This window comes from Phaenicophaeus curvirostris, chromosome 1 (genome assembly GCF_032191515.1).
Source record: "Phaenicophaeus curvirostris isolate KB17595 chromosome 1, BPBGC_Pcur_1.0, whole genome shotgun sequence".
Taxonomy (NCBI): domain Eukaryota; kingdom Metazoa; phylum Chordata; class Aves; order Cuculiformes; family Cuculidae; genus Phaenicophaeus; species Phaenicophaeus curvirostris.
The window spans coordinates 203,316,634-203,334,679 of NC_091392.1; the positions used below are offsets into that span (position 1 = coordinate 203,316,634).

General features: G+C 36.2%; 1 protein-coding gene across 1 annotated transcript in view; it reads right to left on the reverse strand.

Annotated features, from left to right (window-relative positions):
- Nucleotides 1–18,046, reverse strand: part of DDX10 (DEAD-box helicase 10) — a 193,405-nt gene that overhangs the window by 159,365 nt on the left and 15,994 nt on the right. Inside the window, exons 9-10 of the mRNA XM_069883490.1 lie at nucleotides 17,146–17,230; nucleotides 3,105–3,206 (exon numbers count right to left, since the gene is read on the reverse strand). Of these exons, the coding sequence (XP_069739591.1) occupies nucleotides 3,105–3,206; nucleotides 17,146–17,230 (187 nt within the window). The remainder of the gene's footprint in view (nucleotides 1–3,104; nucleotides 3,207–17,145; nucleotides 17,231–18,046) is intronic.

Sequence of the window (18,046 nt, forward strand, 5' to 3'; positions counted from 1 at the left end):
AGGATTGCAACCCACAAGTAATTCCAAAAATTACTTTACGGGTTGTAGTTAGACTTTTAGAAACACAATACCAACACGCTTAAGCCTTAACCCCAGCAGGCAGATAATTCTAAATAAAAGCTTTCCTCTTCATTATGATGTTACAAATTCTAATAAGGTGCATTTGAGAGACTGAAAAATTGGTTCTTGGGGGCAGGCTGCTAAAATATATTCTCAATCAAAAGCCCCAACTTTGCTTATGATTCCAGTTAAGAATGTTACTTAAATGTATTTATTATACATATGCCCTAGTACCTTTGTATCTAATTGGTAAATGAATGAATTTATGGAGGAGTGTTTACAAAAAAAAAGAAAAGAAAGAACCCCGCAGCTGAATTTCCATTGATGTAGCATGAAATTATCAGGAATTTGTTAGGAGCTGCAGCTATGGACGTTTTTCCAGATACACATCAAACCCAGATTACAAACAGAAGATGCATTTATTAGACAGGAAATGAAATATTTGCCTTATTAAAACTGAATCGTTATTCAGTTCAAAAATATCAATTTGGACTTACGTGGATAAGTAAATAAATGGGCTTTTTTACCATGTTCTATTCTATGATAAACTGTTCCAAAAATTAACTGCATTACTCAAGAAGTTAAAAGCTTAGCTGTCAAAAAATGGTGAAATATTTCTAGTATGCATAGAGCAGACATTTATTTAGTGATTAAAAAAATGGGATAAATTATCACCTGAATAATTATCCTTTTAAGAAGGAAAAAGATGAAGTTTTGAAAAGGAGACAATTTGTTTAGGTTGTGGTGGTTACTCAACATAACCTTTTAAAGCACTGTGATATTTAAAGGGAAAGAAAGTACCAGACTTCAATTTGGTTTCCTTTCTGATATTGCCCACACTCACTTTGGGGAAGTGTTTAGGGTTTTTTTGTTGATGTGGTCATGGTTAGGTTTTCTTCTTTTAGCAACAGTGTCAAAAAAACCTTTAGATAAAACTGGACTTGCTTGATTTCCTTTTGGTCCTTATGTTCACTGTATTAGCAAAAGTTGTCTAATGTTTGACATTCATACGTGTTCTACATGGAACTGATACCCATGTTTGACCAGTAAAGGTGTAGTTACTTCACTGGCTGCCAAGTACTCAGTCTGTTACATAGAAAAAGCACTCACAAGTTCACAAGATGTTCTGAAATGGCACATCCCATACATCAAAAAAAAAACTTTAAAAAACAATACACCTTAAATCTGGAAATTTCTATATGTCTCTGTTCTCTGTAGGAAAGTCAAATTGTGTCCGGGTGCAGCGTGTCTGGAGTGACGACATCCAGCTATGGTATCAAGAATGGCAATTCTCAGGGAAACCAAACAGAAAAATCAGTTGAACAGTGGAACACTCATAAAAGACTGAGATTAAGTAGGAACTGACAGTATTTTGTGGCTATCATTCCAAGATCTTGCTTCTTTCCCCTTCACCACAGATCACACAAGCCTTCCTTTTAGTTTGTAAAAACAAAAAAAGAAGTTCATTAAAAGTCAGCATCATATCAAATCGCTATTAACCAGGCTATCCTGACTTATTTTAGTGTATCCAGTTATTAAATCTACAATAGAAAAAGCTAATGAAGTGAAAAATACTCTCATTTAGTAGATCTTAATAATGACAAGTCCCAAAGTTTGTGTTCACTTCATTTCTTAACTCAAGTTTTTACTTAAACATATATGTAAAGCGTTGCAAAAAACTGATAACAGTTTAAGTAATGGTGATTTCCTACCATCCATCCTTACACTGGAATTCGAAGAATTTAGAATAGATAATTTTGAGCAGACCTGAAAGTTTAAGCAATGAGGTAATATTAACCACTTTTAAGTTTTACTCCATTTTTTCTTCTCAAAAACAACCGTTCCACATTTTCTGCATACACTCATATAATCTTTTTTCCTTACGTAGCCATATCTTCTCATCCAAACCACAGCTTTTCAAAGTAGAACAGTCCTAGCCTTGCTCACATGCACTTGTACAGAAACTTAATTTTCTACCTTGTCATCCTTCTCTGCATTTCTTCTAGTTCCACTCTATGATTTTTTTGTGTGGTGTAGCCTGAACTGTATATGTATTCGAAATAGAGCAAGGCTGATAGCATATTTTCTGGTTTGTTTTCAATTCTTCTTCCACCCTTCCTTATGTTTCCTTTTTTGATTTAACATTGGACTCACAGGCTCAAACAATGAACTCCTTACTACCTGTAGCTGATAATTAAGAAATTATCACTATTTCCTTGGAGGTGGGGCATTTTTACAGTTAATGTATTTTTTCTTTCCTAAAAGTCCATTACTCTCCACTTAACAGAAATTTGGAACACAAGTGCTTTTTCACTTTTACTTAGTACCATTATATGCTTCTGCGACTCTTTCAAAGTCAGTTCTCTTTCATACAGATAGCATAGACCTCCACAGGTCTACAGGTCTCCACTGATTACTTAGCTACACCTTTTATTTCATGTTCTTCAACTGATTCGGAAAAATCACAACAAATTGGAGAAATAGTATAGAACTAAAGAACTGAAAGGTATGAGAAACAAGAATGATAAAGGATATTAAAAAAACATACAAGGACAGATTAAAGAAGTCGTAATTGTTAAATCTGCAAGAGAAAAGGAAGAGATACATGATAACGCTCAATTACATAGAGTACTTGCAAAAAGTAAGAGAATACATCATATTCCATATATCTTGGCACAAGACAAAAGAAATATTTCACTTAAATTACTTACAAGGCTTATCAGACACTTGAAGAAAAAATGTTAATGGTAGGGACTGCTGAGTATAAATGAGATCACTTTGGGAAATTGTGAAGATACTCACTGGCAAGTTAGACAAGCATTTGATAAGAATGATTTGTGCAGCTGATCCTGTGTTTGGGAAAACGGATGGAAGAGGTAACCTCTCAAGGTCTTTTCCTTCTACATCCCTACCAAAACCAAATAATCTCCCTTGTTTGCCCAGCTCCAGGTAACTCAAGCACTTTATCAGCATTGTCATAGACACATTACATATTACTCCTGCAGAAAGAAGGCTGAATAACAAACAGGCCATTAGTCACTTACTTGATTTCACTGATAGGTACTTTCCTCTGTGCCAGCTGTTCCACCATTCCTTTTTCTTCTGAAGGAAGCAAAACCAGCAAAGCTTCACCACCTTCTTTGTACCTGAACGGGGGCAGGGGAAGAAAAAACAAAAGAGAGACCTCAAACAAACATGCAAAAAATACAACTTTTTTAAATGTTTTCCATAGCCAATGAGAATTTATTTTTACTTCCTTATAAGCAGCCCAAAGAGCAGACGAAACTCCACACTTTACAAAGGGAAAAGAAGAGGTCAACCAGTTAAGTGACTTGTTAATATCTCCACTTGAGATGATTTCAAAACCACATCTAGAGCCCTAAACATCTGGGGCTAAGACATGGATTCAGATCACTGGATCTCTTCTTCCCTACCATAGATATGTTAGTGGTAATCAAATGGCACTTTATCAAAGCTTACAAAGCTATAAGATCTAGCTACTTGCATTGATCTTTTACCCATAGGCAAGATGAAACACTTGGTAACAAGTGACTCTCCTTTGCATAACCTGCAAGTAAAGAAGGTGAACGCTAGGTAAAGGGTAAGTGCTTTAATCCCAAACAACAAATCTTGCACGTTCAATAAAGGCTACTCTTTTAACAGGTCAGAGGCATCACTGAAAGAAAAGCATAAAACCAGGAGTTCTTTCATTTATAGATGCAGTATTTAAGTGCAAAAGCAAAAATACAATCAGACTGATCCCCTAAGATCATACGTAGTATTCACTCATCAATGCATTTAACAGTTGTATCAAACACAGCTAGTTAGTAATTACTCAAGACAGATGGTTGGCAATGAATCAAAAACTCTTCCATTTTATTTTTAAATTAGCTTCTTGTTTACTTTCTTTTTGTCTAAGAAAGCATCAGTTCCTACTTCTGGCAAATTTAGCAACTTCAGGATATTCATGGAGGAGAAAAAATATCCCAGAGCATTAGTAACCAAACAAGAAAACATAAGTAAGTCCTCATGAAAAAGTAGTAATGATGAGTTAGCTTATCTGCATTACTTAAGTCCATATCTATTATAATACATATTTTTTCTTCATTTACAGTACAGATTGATAGGAAAATAAAAAATTCTCATATTATTTTGCAAGTGTCAACTTACACTGAACTACTTACTACCTTAATAGGTATTTGGTTTGGCTCCTACTCCACTCATATTTGTCTTTTTATTCTGATGCTGGTAAAACCCTTTATCCGTCTCAGGCATGTCTGGTTTGTCCCTTCTGTTTTCTATCGGGAAAATTAACTGTTTCCTTTGGTTTTATTCCATTCAGCCTCCTGCCATTTCATAAATCCTCAGCTTCTGTTACTCCATCATACATTCTCCTGCTGCATCTTTACTCCAATTGCATTCACTCTTCTCCATCAGGAGAACCATCAAGGAAAGGGTATTATACAAAAGCTACAAACCGCCAGCACAAAGGTGGAAGATGTTAGTTTGTCTTTGGCTCAGAGACCACCAAGAATAAGACTGTGCCGGGGTAGGTCACATATCTTTCCAATAAAAGCTCAGCAATGACAGAAGAAAACATCAGTTCAGGTTTTGTGGATAAAAAAAGAGGCTATCAGTGCTATTTAAGGAAGTGTCAAAATCAAGACTTCTTGGCTTCAGAGAGGTTTTATGATGGAGGCCAGAGAACACAGAAGGATGTTCTGAGGCACACTAAGCAAGAATCATACCATTACACTGATAAAAATTATTTCAGATGGAATATAGGAAGCCTGCATTTCTCCAAGTATAAACAGTTATTACTTGGCAAAAACAGCACTGCAGAACTGTTTGAAAACTATAAACATTGTCTGTCACATCATAGTAAGCAATGCAAGTAGCAACAAAATCTGCAGTTAAAACAGTCTGACAGCTTTTATTACAGCTCTCTGCTTTCATTTGATGAATTCGAAAAATCACAACCAAATGCTCTCAGATGGTCCCCCCCAATGCTATATACGATAGGTTTGAGGACTGATATTTAAAGATATTTTTAAATGTTTAATACATGTTTTTATCATGAAGTTTTAACCTTTATATTTTAGATTTTGAAATTTGACATGAAAATCAAATTAATACCAGAGGAGAGTTTCTGTCTCATACTAAAGCTAAATAAATTGACTGAGTTTATATGGTTTGGCAAGACTACCAAAAGAAATGGTCAGATACTGTACAAAAGCTATAATAACTTGATTTTAATCTATTTAATTACTAGACCTAAAGTGTTCTTAATGCAGAAATACCAGTTTGCGGAACCTCTCTAAAAAAAGAGTTCTTAAGCAACTCATATATTTGGATTAAGGCAATGTATTAACTTTACCATTGGCACAGAAGGACGTTAAGTCACTGCTGACCAAAAATCCCATGAATGTTTGGGTTCTTTTATCATAATTGGGAATGACTGACTTATATAGACCAGGCACATCTTGTAAGAAAGCTCTATACATTTTAACTCAGCCAAATTCCATGTGGTATTTCCACAAAGTGCGTGCATGTCAGACACTGACACCACCTGAGCAAGCAATGAAAGACTAGAATGCCACTGAACATTAGGACTTCGCATTTTATGGCAAAAATTGATTATCACAGTTCCAAGGCAGCTAATTATTCATCAAAAGAACCTGAGCTCTCAGAGCACTGTTGGAAAGAAGGATGAAAACATTCTCTTATATCAGACAGGAAGACAGAGATAATATTGCTGCCAATATTAGTCTCATGGATAACATCAGTCTCAGAATAACACCCAGCTCTGCTTTTCTCCAAAACAGATGCTACAGATTCCAAAAAGAGCTATGAGGATGATCCAATACCTGGAAATAAATGTTTGTTTAGTCTCTTAACAAGAATCTTCCTCATTTGTCAAGAAGACAAAGTTTTGATCCTACCATATAAACCTGCACAAAGGATGTTTTTTGCAGATTCCTTAAATTTAGTCAAAGACATGAAGCAGTTTGTGGAGTTATGTTGCTTCTGCTATTTCTTTCTTATCCTGGAGTGCCTGACTTGGCATTCTTAAATTGTTGTTTTACTATATTCATTTTATTCAGCATGTGACATGTTATGAAAGACCAGTGCCATACAAATCATGCAAGAAACACCCATCAAGAGCCAAAGACGTCCTCTCTGCAAGCCACAAACCCAAACTCTGGAGCAATATAGTACAGGAAGTGTCATCCTACGCTGGTTTTGCTTTTATACCTTTTCCTTAGTACCCACAAGGTTAACTCTCAAACCAGGATGCAAGATCAGACGAACCTTCAGTCTCACCTTTGAAAGGTGTTCTGGTGCTATTAGTGCTAAACAGTCTACACTGAGTCAGTAATCTTTTCATAAAGTACAATTTCACGGGATGTAATTCTAAAGGCGCATTCCATAGATAACTCACAAAAAGAAAACAAGCATTAAATCTGATTATCTATGAACAACTAACTCAATGTTTACAGTTAAGTCATGTACAGAACATGGTATTATAGCTAAATAAAGAACAATCACATGAAAATAGACAAAGAAGAGGCAGAGGTTTACAAACACCGAATCTTTCCCATCTTTTGGCAACTATTAAGGAAAAAAAAATAGAAAAAAGTAACATAAAATCATTTCTCAGAGCCGATGCCTTAACAAATTCAAGGGTATTGAAAGACACCTGGTAACTGCTGATGCAATGTAATCTTTTGCCTTATGTATTTTGGAAACATTCACTCTTTTAAATCCCAATATTTTAAATGTACTTGAAGTTAAGGAGGAACAGTCTTTGCCCAGTTTTATATTGTAAGTGTGATTTAATTAATTAAAACAGACAGTTTCATATTAATGCTGTTCTTCAGAGCTAAACACTAAAATGATATCATTACAAAATTGAGAAAACCAAAACGACCTTAAGTGTCATCTGGGAAGGTTTGTATCCCCCTTTGGTGTCCCCAATGGGTGTTTAAGTAAAGAAAGCAAAATGCAAGCCTCTAAAAAAGGAATTTTACTTAGGCAGGCTACTATCTTATGTCTCAAAAAAGAAAAGAACAACTTAGTAATCTGCTAGGAAGAAAATCGTGTTCTTAAAGATGACATCAAAAAAAAAGGTTGCAGTAGAAAACTTAAGTTTTTCAAAGCTTTTCTCCATGTCTTTCATACTATAAGCTACAAACTTATTAAAGCACAAGCTACTGAAAACTGACATAAACACTAAAGAAAAAAAAACACTTAGATCTTCTGTTCAAAATTTGTTTCCATTACATTGCCTAAAACAGAAGAAAAGAACATCCTTCAGCATTCTAAGGGAACGCTAAAGCCAACAAAAGAACATTTCTGTAATTATTTTCAGTAGAGAGCTAAAACCTTTAAACCTTTATAGACGACAAAGCAGCAAAGAGTCAATCACAGCTACTGAAATTCTTCAGGACTACTGCTTCTGCGGATGAGATGATATAAGGAGAAGTTCTCCCCATTCTTGCAGACTGCACCCTGGAAGTTGTCCGTCTTCAAAACCAAACATCCATTCTAAAAGGCTAATTGATTCTGGTGATGTATTAATCACTAACTACGCACTTCAACTGTGCTGCAGAAAAGTAAATTAAAAATCTCAAAGTCATCACACTTTCTTGGACTGTGTAGTCACTCGACCTGCTGGCCACACTTCTTTTGATGGAGCCCAGGATATGGTTGGCCTTCTGGGCTGCGAGAGCACATTGCCAGCTCATGTTAAACTTCTCATTGATCAGCATCCCCCTCTGAGAAAGGTGGCTCCTATCCGATAGCTGTAATCCTGGTGCTGTGTAGGCCACCCCATTATCAAATGATATTACTTATCTTGTCATCTCCTCAAGGTGATCAAGAAACCAGAGCAGGGACTCATTTGTGCATTGTGATTTTAACAGTCTCTTAGGATACCAGATACAATTCATTCCAATTCTACAGAAAAATTGCATCTTACACACAGAAAGTCTTTGAAAAAACAAAAAATCACATACTTCTAGTTCACATCTGTCTTATTTTCTAGTCTACTGGCTTTTATACTTATCAAAAAGGCAAGTAACTTTCCTGCAACTCAATCTTTTCTTACAAGCAAGGAAGCTGTGACAAATCATCATTAGCACTATAAAGCAAAGGGTAGGAATGATATATTCACACTGACTGAAGATGAGCAAAAGGATGCCTACAATCAAGGGCAAGCACCAAAAGGCTGGATAAGAAGGAAATTGGATTAATTATTCAGGACAATGTGATACCGGCTAATTAGAAGTAGTGAAAAATGGTTTAAAATGTCAAGAGCATCATTTCCCCAGCAAAGAAACATGAAGAGTTGCCAAATAGTTTCATTTCTTACTGGAAAAAAAAAGGAAAAGGTAAAATCAAGAGGATAGTTTATTCACCGTGACAGAATCTATCTTAAACTTCTGCTAAAAATTAGCTGGTGTCAAGCATGAAGAAACCAATTGCAGGCCAGAGAGATACTCAACTTTTGTTAATCTTAACCTCTCTTAAGCTGCCCTTGATCAGATCCAGCCTCTAGGCAAAAGCTGCGTATATTCTTAGCCAATACCACTAAAGTAAACAATACTACTTTCATCACAAAGGCAATAGATTAAAACATACTGTGGCTACTAATCTATTCCACCTTGCCATGCAGCTAGAGTTAAGTTTGTTCTGCCTACACTGAGTCATTTTACATCCTTGCTGTGACCATCATACCACCTAGTTCAGTCAAATGCACCATATTTTAATTGTCACTGATATATGAGTCACGGGGATACCAGAATAAAGTAGGAATGGAAATCATCTGATTGATGGTCATCTGGTACTCATGTACTGCTGCAGGGCAGACATCCAGTAGGGGGAAAATATAGGGGGAAAATATAATGGGAAAGCAACGGAAAGAGAACTGTAAGCATAGCCTGCGTGGATAAGCAGATCACACAGGAAATGTTACACAGGTTGTCTTGAACAGATGTATTGCAACACGTTTCCCTAACATTTATATTTCAGAAGATGTAAGTTGATGCCAAATTTCAAGAGAGTTAAAGGCAGTATTTCTGTTTTATTTGGCAAGAAAAAAATAACCTATTTTAAAAACTGGCAAAGAAGAAAATGGAGATGATGAGATAATTGTAAAATTTGGGGGAGACGGGTTGCGGATGTAAAGATACTTGCATTACAGTTTCCTGAACTGGAATATTTCTCATTACAGAAAACTCGATATAAAGGAGGTGATAATGTTATTGAAGATATTTACCATACATGAACATGCAAATAACCAAAAGTATATAATTTTTATGCCGTGGAGGTCACACATCTATCACCATGCTCAAAAAAAAAAAAAAGTGTTTGGTGGGTTTTTTTAATTTGTAATTTAAATGGGACTTTACCAAGTTGACTTGTTTAAAGATCTAATTTTAGCATAACTGGGCCAGGATGGGTAGTATCAACATACGCTATCATCTCATCTGTCAAAAGACATAGAAGGAAGTAAGCTATCACTGCAAAAGTTGTGAGCTTAAATCAAAGTCCATTCCTAAAAAGTCTTGCATTCCAAGCCAACAAGCCACATTCAGATACACTAGTATTGCAGAAATTTCCCATAGCAGATCCCTTCTGAGAAAGGAAATCAGGCATGAAGGAAGCCTAATTAACTTCTCAACTGTGTCTTTCTCACCCAGATCAAATTTGCTAGAGACCCATAAGAAGTAAGCAAAAGACTCCTTTCCTTAAAACATTAAGGTCAGTAAGTTAAGCACTTGGAATAGCACCAAAACCAATTCAATAAATTTGCCAGGTTTTGCACGTACATTATGATACATTTTAACTATACAGAATCATAGAATAGTTTGGGTTGGAAGGGACCGCAAAGATCATCTAGTTCCAATCCTGCTGCCATGGGCAGGGACACCTCCCACTAGATCAGATTACCCAAGGCCCCATCCAACCTGGCCCTAAACATTGCCAGGGATGGGGCAGCCACTTCCCTGGGCCAGTGTCTCTCCATACTCATGGTGAAAAAACTCTTCCTAATATCTAGTCTAAATCTGCCCTTCTCTAGTTTATACCCGGTCCCCCTCATCCTATCATCACAAGCCTTTATGAATAGTCCCTCTCCAGATTTCTTGTAGGCTCCCTTCAGGTACTGGAAGGTCGCTGTAAGAGCTCCTTGGAGCCTTCTCTTCTCCAGGCTGAACAACCCCAACTCTCTCAGCCTGTCCTCGTATGGGAGGTGCTTCAGCCCTCAGATCATCTTTGTCGCCTCCTCTGGATCCGTTCCAACAGCTCCATATCCTTCTTACATTGAGGATTCCAGACCTGGATACAGTACTCCAGATGAGGTCTCACAAGAGCGGATTTTCACTCTTTTTTCACTGGACCCTTTGTTCATCAAATGCTGTTGCCAAACTATCAATATAAAACCATTTAATAGTTATTTCCACTGTGAAGCCAAATTATTCACTAAGTAAGGTGGTGATTTATTCACATCCTTTCTCAGAACATAAATATTCTGGAGCACTTGATTTTGCAGCACTAATGTTCTTGAAACCTTTGAATAGCATTTTAGTTTCCATAAAGAATACAGAGTAATTCCATCATGTGGAATAACCGACAAGCAAAATTCAAAAAGTAGCACAAATGCCCGCTTCTAAAGCAAAGATTTACCCCTGTGAAAACTGAAAGAACATGCCAGTGAAATTATGTAGGTATTTGTTAAGGTACATACTATTGCAATTGAGACTTGAGGATGAGGGAAGAAAAATCCTGGCATAATACAGTGCTTCATCTACTGCAAGGAGGACTTGAAAAGAGAGAATCATCAGCCGAGTATGCAAATATAGATGTAGGTTTTGAAAGTCAGGTTACAAACAGTGACTTCCCAATCTTTAGGTTGGTTAAAAACCTAATAATCATATTTAATATGATACGGACTAGACAAAGTTAATGTGAGTCAAGTTCTATTATTTCTAGCATGTAATTTATATTTATTTTTAAATTATTTTCTATTTTTTGATAAAATAACTTTGGTAGTGAGGTAAAAAGCATTTCATTGATGCAGATGGTTTTGTTGCATTCTTTTTATGTAAAGGAAAAATATAACATCTATAAAAACATCAAAATGGACAGTTTTATTTAGAGAAGACCTACTTCAATCTGATAAGCCTACGAATAAATCTCTTCACCCACACAGTATCCTTCAACAAAAAGAAACTAATATCCATTTCTACCCCTAAGGCCTCCCACAGAAACACAGTAATTCATAGTTTTGTTTTAAAATTCAACCCTTAAATCTGATTATATAAACAACCATTTTTAAACATATCTCTTAAACAAAGTAACAGCTTTAGGTCTCTCATACTAGGCTTAATTCAGGCAAAACTTTGTTTCCAATTATACTACCTTCCAGGCATCTGAAAAAATGAGCATTGGTGAAATTTAAGCTTCAAAACAAGAAAACATTATTTCTCCAAGCCAAGGAGCTAGAGGAGTTTATCTACTGTTTATCATACCTTCTACACTGCTGGGTTTCTTCCCTAACACGGTCATTTTTCTATCTTTTAAGTAACAAATGAGCATAGAAAAGAAATGCGCGAATATTGGAATTTCTATCCCATTGACATGATCAATGGTCTTTTTTTTGTGTGTGTAACAGATATTTTTCTTTAAAACAACAAATCTTAAACAAGAGATCTGCATGCACTGCTAACTGAAACTGGGCTACATCATCTATAGCAAGCCCTACTAAAGCAACCCAACAAAACAAGAGACTGGAAAGCGTGCTTGCTATTCACAGCTGAGCAAACACTGCAGACAGACCACGTTCACTGCTGGTTCCTCGATTCAGCCAGGGAGAAGAGCTTTTCCCCATGGGCTGTAAACAGTGCAACATCCCACAGAGCATTTAAAACAAACAACAAAAACTGAACTGGCTTCATTTGTTTGGTTTTGCTTTAGCTCACTTTTAATGCTTTGTACACCCCTATTTCTCCACTGCATAGACCTTAGTTTAATATCCTAGAAAAATTATCAGTAAATATTGCTTTGAAGTTAGAGTTTGCTTCAGGGCTTGTTAATGTTGGGGTCTGGTATGTTTTCTGCTGGTCGCTTAATATCCTTTTCTTTCTCCCGTCTGAACAGTGGCCCATTTAGATCTATTGCCAAGTTCTCAGAACCATGCAACTGGCTTTTATTCGTACCACAAAACCATAATCCCCTTCATTAAGTCACCCTGGCTAGGCATCCTTGTTTGCCAGACAATAATGAACAAAAATAGGCAGTGGTTCACCAACCTTATCATACTAGTCTCGGAATAAATTTAATTTAAAAGGCCTTGGGAGGTTGTTGGGTCCTCCAGCTTAGACCATAAACAATCCATTTAAGCTGTGTCCACTCTGCTGCATTAAAATACATCTGCTTATTCATTTTCTTTCATTACAGCTTACAGGATAGCTTCATGTCAGCAGGTAAGACCCTCAGCCACTTAATATTTCAGTGTGTTAAAACATTCATACCCTGCCATTATAAAAAGAATTCTAAGAGATAAACAGTGTCAGTCAGTACGACTGTAGCATTGTGGGCCACTGGCATAAATGTAGCTAGGGTACAGTGTTTAATTTTAGAGAATGTAATAATGTGAATTGCAAGTTAAATATGTGGTGTTAACAGTTTCTTGTGACCTCCACCAGCAGCATTTTTGACTCAGCTTGATTTAGGATAATGACTTGACTGCTATATAATATGAGATGGTCTAAATATTGCATTCAGTTCTAAAAAATGTCAATAGAAGTGGTTCCATGGATCTTAAATCCAAAAAAACAACAATCAAACAAGGAGCTGCCATCTTGACTGTACTATTTATTCAGGACCCAAGGCACGTATTCCTGGGACATATTTCCCAAAGCAAAGAAAAAAAACCAAACAAGCTTCCACCATTAATAAACAGCTCCATTAAGCCATTCACATTTTTAAATGCTTTAGCGCCACTTGCAAGCAGTACTCTAAAGGCTAATCAGTCTCACTTTCACACACATTATGTGCAATTACTTACGAGGTGCCCCAATGAGGACGCTTCAAAGCATTTTACTTCATGACAGAGCGAGATCACTGTATCATCTGCCTCTTTCACCTTCCCAAAATTTGCTCTGTGTGTATTCTTCAGTATTCACAAGGCATCAAAAAGACTATAGGTTCTAAAGCCTTTATTCATACTTCTTGGCCCTAATCATCATACCAGCCAGTACAAAGATAGTAGGCAATAGAGTATCCTGCTTCGGCAAGATGGACTTCTGTTATTCCATTTGTTTTCAGAATATAACTCACCAAAAGAAAAAAAAGTATGCATAGAACATGCATGCCTTCTATGGTCACCAACAACAACAAAATTACAATGACTTTCCTAAATCAGCTTAAGTACCTACACAACTAGCCTGGGTTAAATAGCATCAGAACTCTAAGCCGGAGTCAAATCTAAAGCCTGTATAAAGTTCTGGGCATACCACAGATAAACTGCAGAGCAAAAAGATCTATTCTGTTTAACCTTCCACTGACAGTATCTTTTAAAAAAGACTCCTGAAAGAAAAAACACTAAACTCAAGTAACAGTTATTAACAGTCTCGTCTGAAGGAAAAGAAAAAAAAATGGAGCAAAGAGAGGAATGTAATGCTTAGGAAAGAAAGAGATTGTTTACTGAGATCGGGCAGGATACAGGGACATCCAAAATACAAGATATTTACGCATGAATAGAAAGATAAAATAGATTTTTCAGCGTCTTTTATACTCACCAATGCAATCACGACTGAAAGAAAAACATCCCTATATATGTTCATTTCATGCCACACAAGTTACAAATTACGTTTGGAAAAACAATTGAAGGGGAAAAAGGGAGCATCAGCGTGCTTCAGAAATTATTATCTTCTGCTGTCCTCTAGTGGCATTCTAACTGGTTCCACAAGAGTCAAAGAACGTTTTCAATTGTAGGCTTCATAGGCTATGGAACAGAAGCCATCAACTGAAATTAAAAGCCGGAAGATATTAGTTTTTCAGAAAACTGCTACACGTAGATCTTACTTACTCAGAATTTTTGAAACTAAAACCCAAAGGAAAATACTGTGATCTAGTACTTTAAATTACAGACTTTGCTAAGAGATTGTGTGACAAAAATATAGCCAAAAAATATTTAAGGGTACAGCCATGACATTATCAGTATTTAAGAAATTCTGAAATTTCAGAAATTACTGAACTGGTTCAGACTTTAAATACTTAAAAATGCAGTTAGAAGTAATAGCTTCTAATCAGTCTAGTCACAGCATATCTTTCAAGTTTAAATAAAAAAAAAAAAAAACAAACACTAAAACCTCATGATATGCCAATTCTACTATAAAGTAAAAGCATTACTGGACAACAGTCGGATTTTCTTGATCTTATTTTACCATAAATCAAAGATGCAGGAGTTGCAATTTATGTTCTTCAGTAGGATTAAATGCAAGCGAAATGCTACTTAGAGAACACAGTGCTCTTATTCACTTAAAAAAATCAATCATTAATCTTTTATCACAGATAAGGCTTTGCAAAACTGTAAACCAGATGCAAGAACATATCTATGTTTGTTAGTCAAAGGTTTTTCAGGACCATCCCCAACAGAATTTCTCTCTTGACTTCCATATTTACTTTTGTATCACAAATTAATTTGATTTCAAAAGTAAACACTATTTGGCATCCCAGTTTAATTACAGTTTAACACAGTCTCTTAATTAGCTGCGATATTTAATTTAGCTTTCATTCCATGTAATTATACACTCTCATAACCCATGAAAATTTGTAATTATCTCTAACCTCATTAATGAGGACTACTAAACCACAGTTCACTTTTATCAAGTTTCTAGAAGAAATAAGAGCTTCCCCTATACTAACTGTAGCTATTGAAAACAGGAGAAGTTTCCTACTCAACATCTGGAGTTCACCAAGAAGCACTTTCTCAATTATCCATACCTAAAACTGCATTAGCTTATTTATTTACTGTGTGCTATTTACCTAAAACTACCAGAGACACTCCTTGTTTTATTTTCAAAGATTTATTTCATGCCATGAAGTTCACTAAATGAAGCTCTTTCTAGGACTGCTTTACTTTAAGGACAGAGACCCTGCATGTTTCTCCAAAATGAAAGGTCAATGTAGGAAGAAATTTCCTTGACCTTTGCATCAAGTTAAGAGATAGAAAATACCCATCAAGTTTTTGCTACAGAAAGAATTTGCTTTCAGTATCACTAACCAATCTGCCAGCCCAAATAACTCGCTCAGACATACTCCCAATTTCAGTAAGGTCTGGCTATTAAAAAATTTATTAAAACAACAGCCCAGCAAAGCAAGGGGCATGCATCCAGCACAGCCCATGGCCTCTGGGACAGATCTTCTGCCCTAGTTTTCTGCCTAAATCTGTCCCTCAAGCAATCACAGAGGGTTGTATTCAGGACAGAGCTGAAGACAGACCCTTAAGGTTGCATGGCTAACATCCTCATCAGTGACATTTTACTAAAAACACTGGGGGAAAGAGGGATGGTTTGTCTTTATGCAGGTTCTTTCCTCTCTAAACGTACTTCCAAAATGACTATTCTCAATGCTTAATGAGAATCAGGGAAAGTCCCAAGGACTGTAACTCCAGGCATGTACTTTGACTCTATGACGTGGCTCAGACAGACCTCAACAAGCCTTCCAGAAACTGCCAATTAAACAGTGCCCAACATATCAGTTTTCCTTCCACAATGACAGTATGCCATTAAGACAAAATTACAACCCTTCTGTGGAAGCTACAAGGGATTGGTTTTCTTTTTTTGTTCTTTCTTAAAAAAACACCTACCCAAAACAAACAAAACCCCTGAATTCTAACCAAGACCATATGCTTTATTTCTCAACTGGGACCCATCAGATTGGCTAAATTTGAATGCGTAGATGTAAGTAGATACATGTTTTATCTAATAATTGATTACATTCACAGATTTTGTTGATAGCCTTTTTTCTTTTCCAAAAGCATTTAAAATTTTATTATTGCCATCTGTTAGAACAGCTAGACAGGAAAATGGAGGACACAGCAAAGAATGGGCAGAAGCGTTATCAAGTACAATGAAAACACAGCTGGAAATTCCACATTTTGAAAGAGGGCTGGAAGGACATATCCCTGTTACAGCCTCCAAAATTTAATGTCATCTGATCCAGAAAGATAGATTCCAAACTCCTATAGTGCAGAGTGCTGAAGTCCTCATCTAAGAAACTATTGTGTCATTAGGATTGACAAACACCCTACAAAAAAAACCCTACTACAAACAAATTAAATTATGTACAAGACAGAATTCCAGGTCTTGTACTTCATCCTTCAGATAATTGCATAAAGTTTTTGACCTAATGAATATACGTGCAACAACCACTCCTGTTTCTCTTAAAATCTACTGCGGAGATCAAGGCCCAGGTTTGTAATAGTATATTTGGGTAACTCCCTTCCATCATAAAGGTTTAGTCACAAATATTTAAACTAAAGCTATCCCTAAGAATATAATTCTACAAAAGATTTTGAAAATTAAAAATTTAACCTTTTAAAAATTTAACCTGTAATTAACTTTGATTCCTTCCTCCCCCCGAATTAAAATAAGGAAGAAACATTTCCATTCTTTTGAAGAGTCTTCAATGGCACAAAGAAATTTGATTCACAGTCTAAAGCCTTATTTATCTATAAATGGTAGTGGCAAAACAAGCTTTTCCACCCACAAACACGCTTACCTTTGTGGCAATCCTGCCAAGCGCAAAAGATTTCTGCTTCCTCACTATTAATCTTCCCTGATCAGATTAAACAACTGGGTACATTGTTTGTCTACTGTAAGAAGTCTCTGAGACTCATTAAGAAATTAAGTCAAATCATTACTGTTAAGTAATCAAAACGGTCTTTTGCTGATAACAGCCCTTCTTTCTTTCCAGTTTATGTTTTGATTTTTTTCAAGTGAGTTTTTGGCAATTATCTGTCCTACAGCAATCTAGTTTTAAACATTAAAATATTAATGAAAAGTGAAAACAAACCTGGCTGTTCTTCCCACTCTGTGGATGTATGTGTTTGCATCTTCTGGACAATCAAACTGAATGACCCAGTTCACTGCTGGAAAATCTGTGTAAAGAAAAACATGCATCAAAATTTAAGCTCACCATACTTAAAATCCTCCTATTCAAGAGCAACGTATTATTTTTGAGCATTATTTCCCCTAAGAACCATCATTTAGACCAATTTACAGACAGTGGGTGCAACTTCTGAAATAAAAATAGAATTAATTGCATGTATTAGCATATCATAAACAATCATCCTCTTCATTAAAGAAAGCTAAAATTAATGGTGTCTTCATTTCCTAAATTATGACAGTGCACTGAATAGAACATAATTTCACACTTGACAAGAACAGACATGCTTTGTGTCACATAGATGATAACACACCACTACGTTTAATGATTAAATAACAACATCTGACCCACTTTTTAACCTAGAGTATCAATATTCTACATCACTGGGGTTTGAAGCTAGCTGTGCCGAGATAGCACTACTTCAGCTGCCACAGGCCCTCTCAAAGATGGGAGCAAGGAGACCAAGCCTGACAAAGCAGTCAACATTGAATGTGAATGATATTATTAATAAGCATTTTGTAACTGCTACACTTAATCTGGAAGCAACACGTTTCACATTTGAATAATTTTTTGTTACTTCCTTACCAAGTCTGTAGCCTTGCTGTATTCCACAATTATACCTACACTCTAAACCCAAACAACCATACGCTCATTGAGATTTCAGAAGCGCAGAAGGCACGATAAACAGGTTTCACTTCTGCCTTCAGTTTTTAGAGCACCTGCCTTCCTTTTGCAGCATGCTGACAAAACCTTCTGCTTTGGACAACGGAGTCTGCTATCTGAAAGAAGAAAGACTAGACTCCTGCAA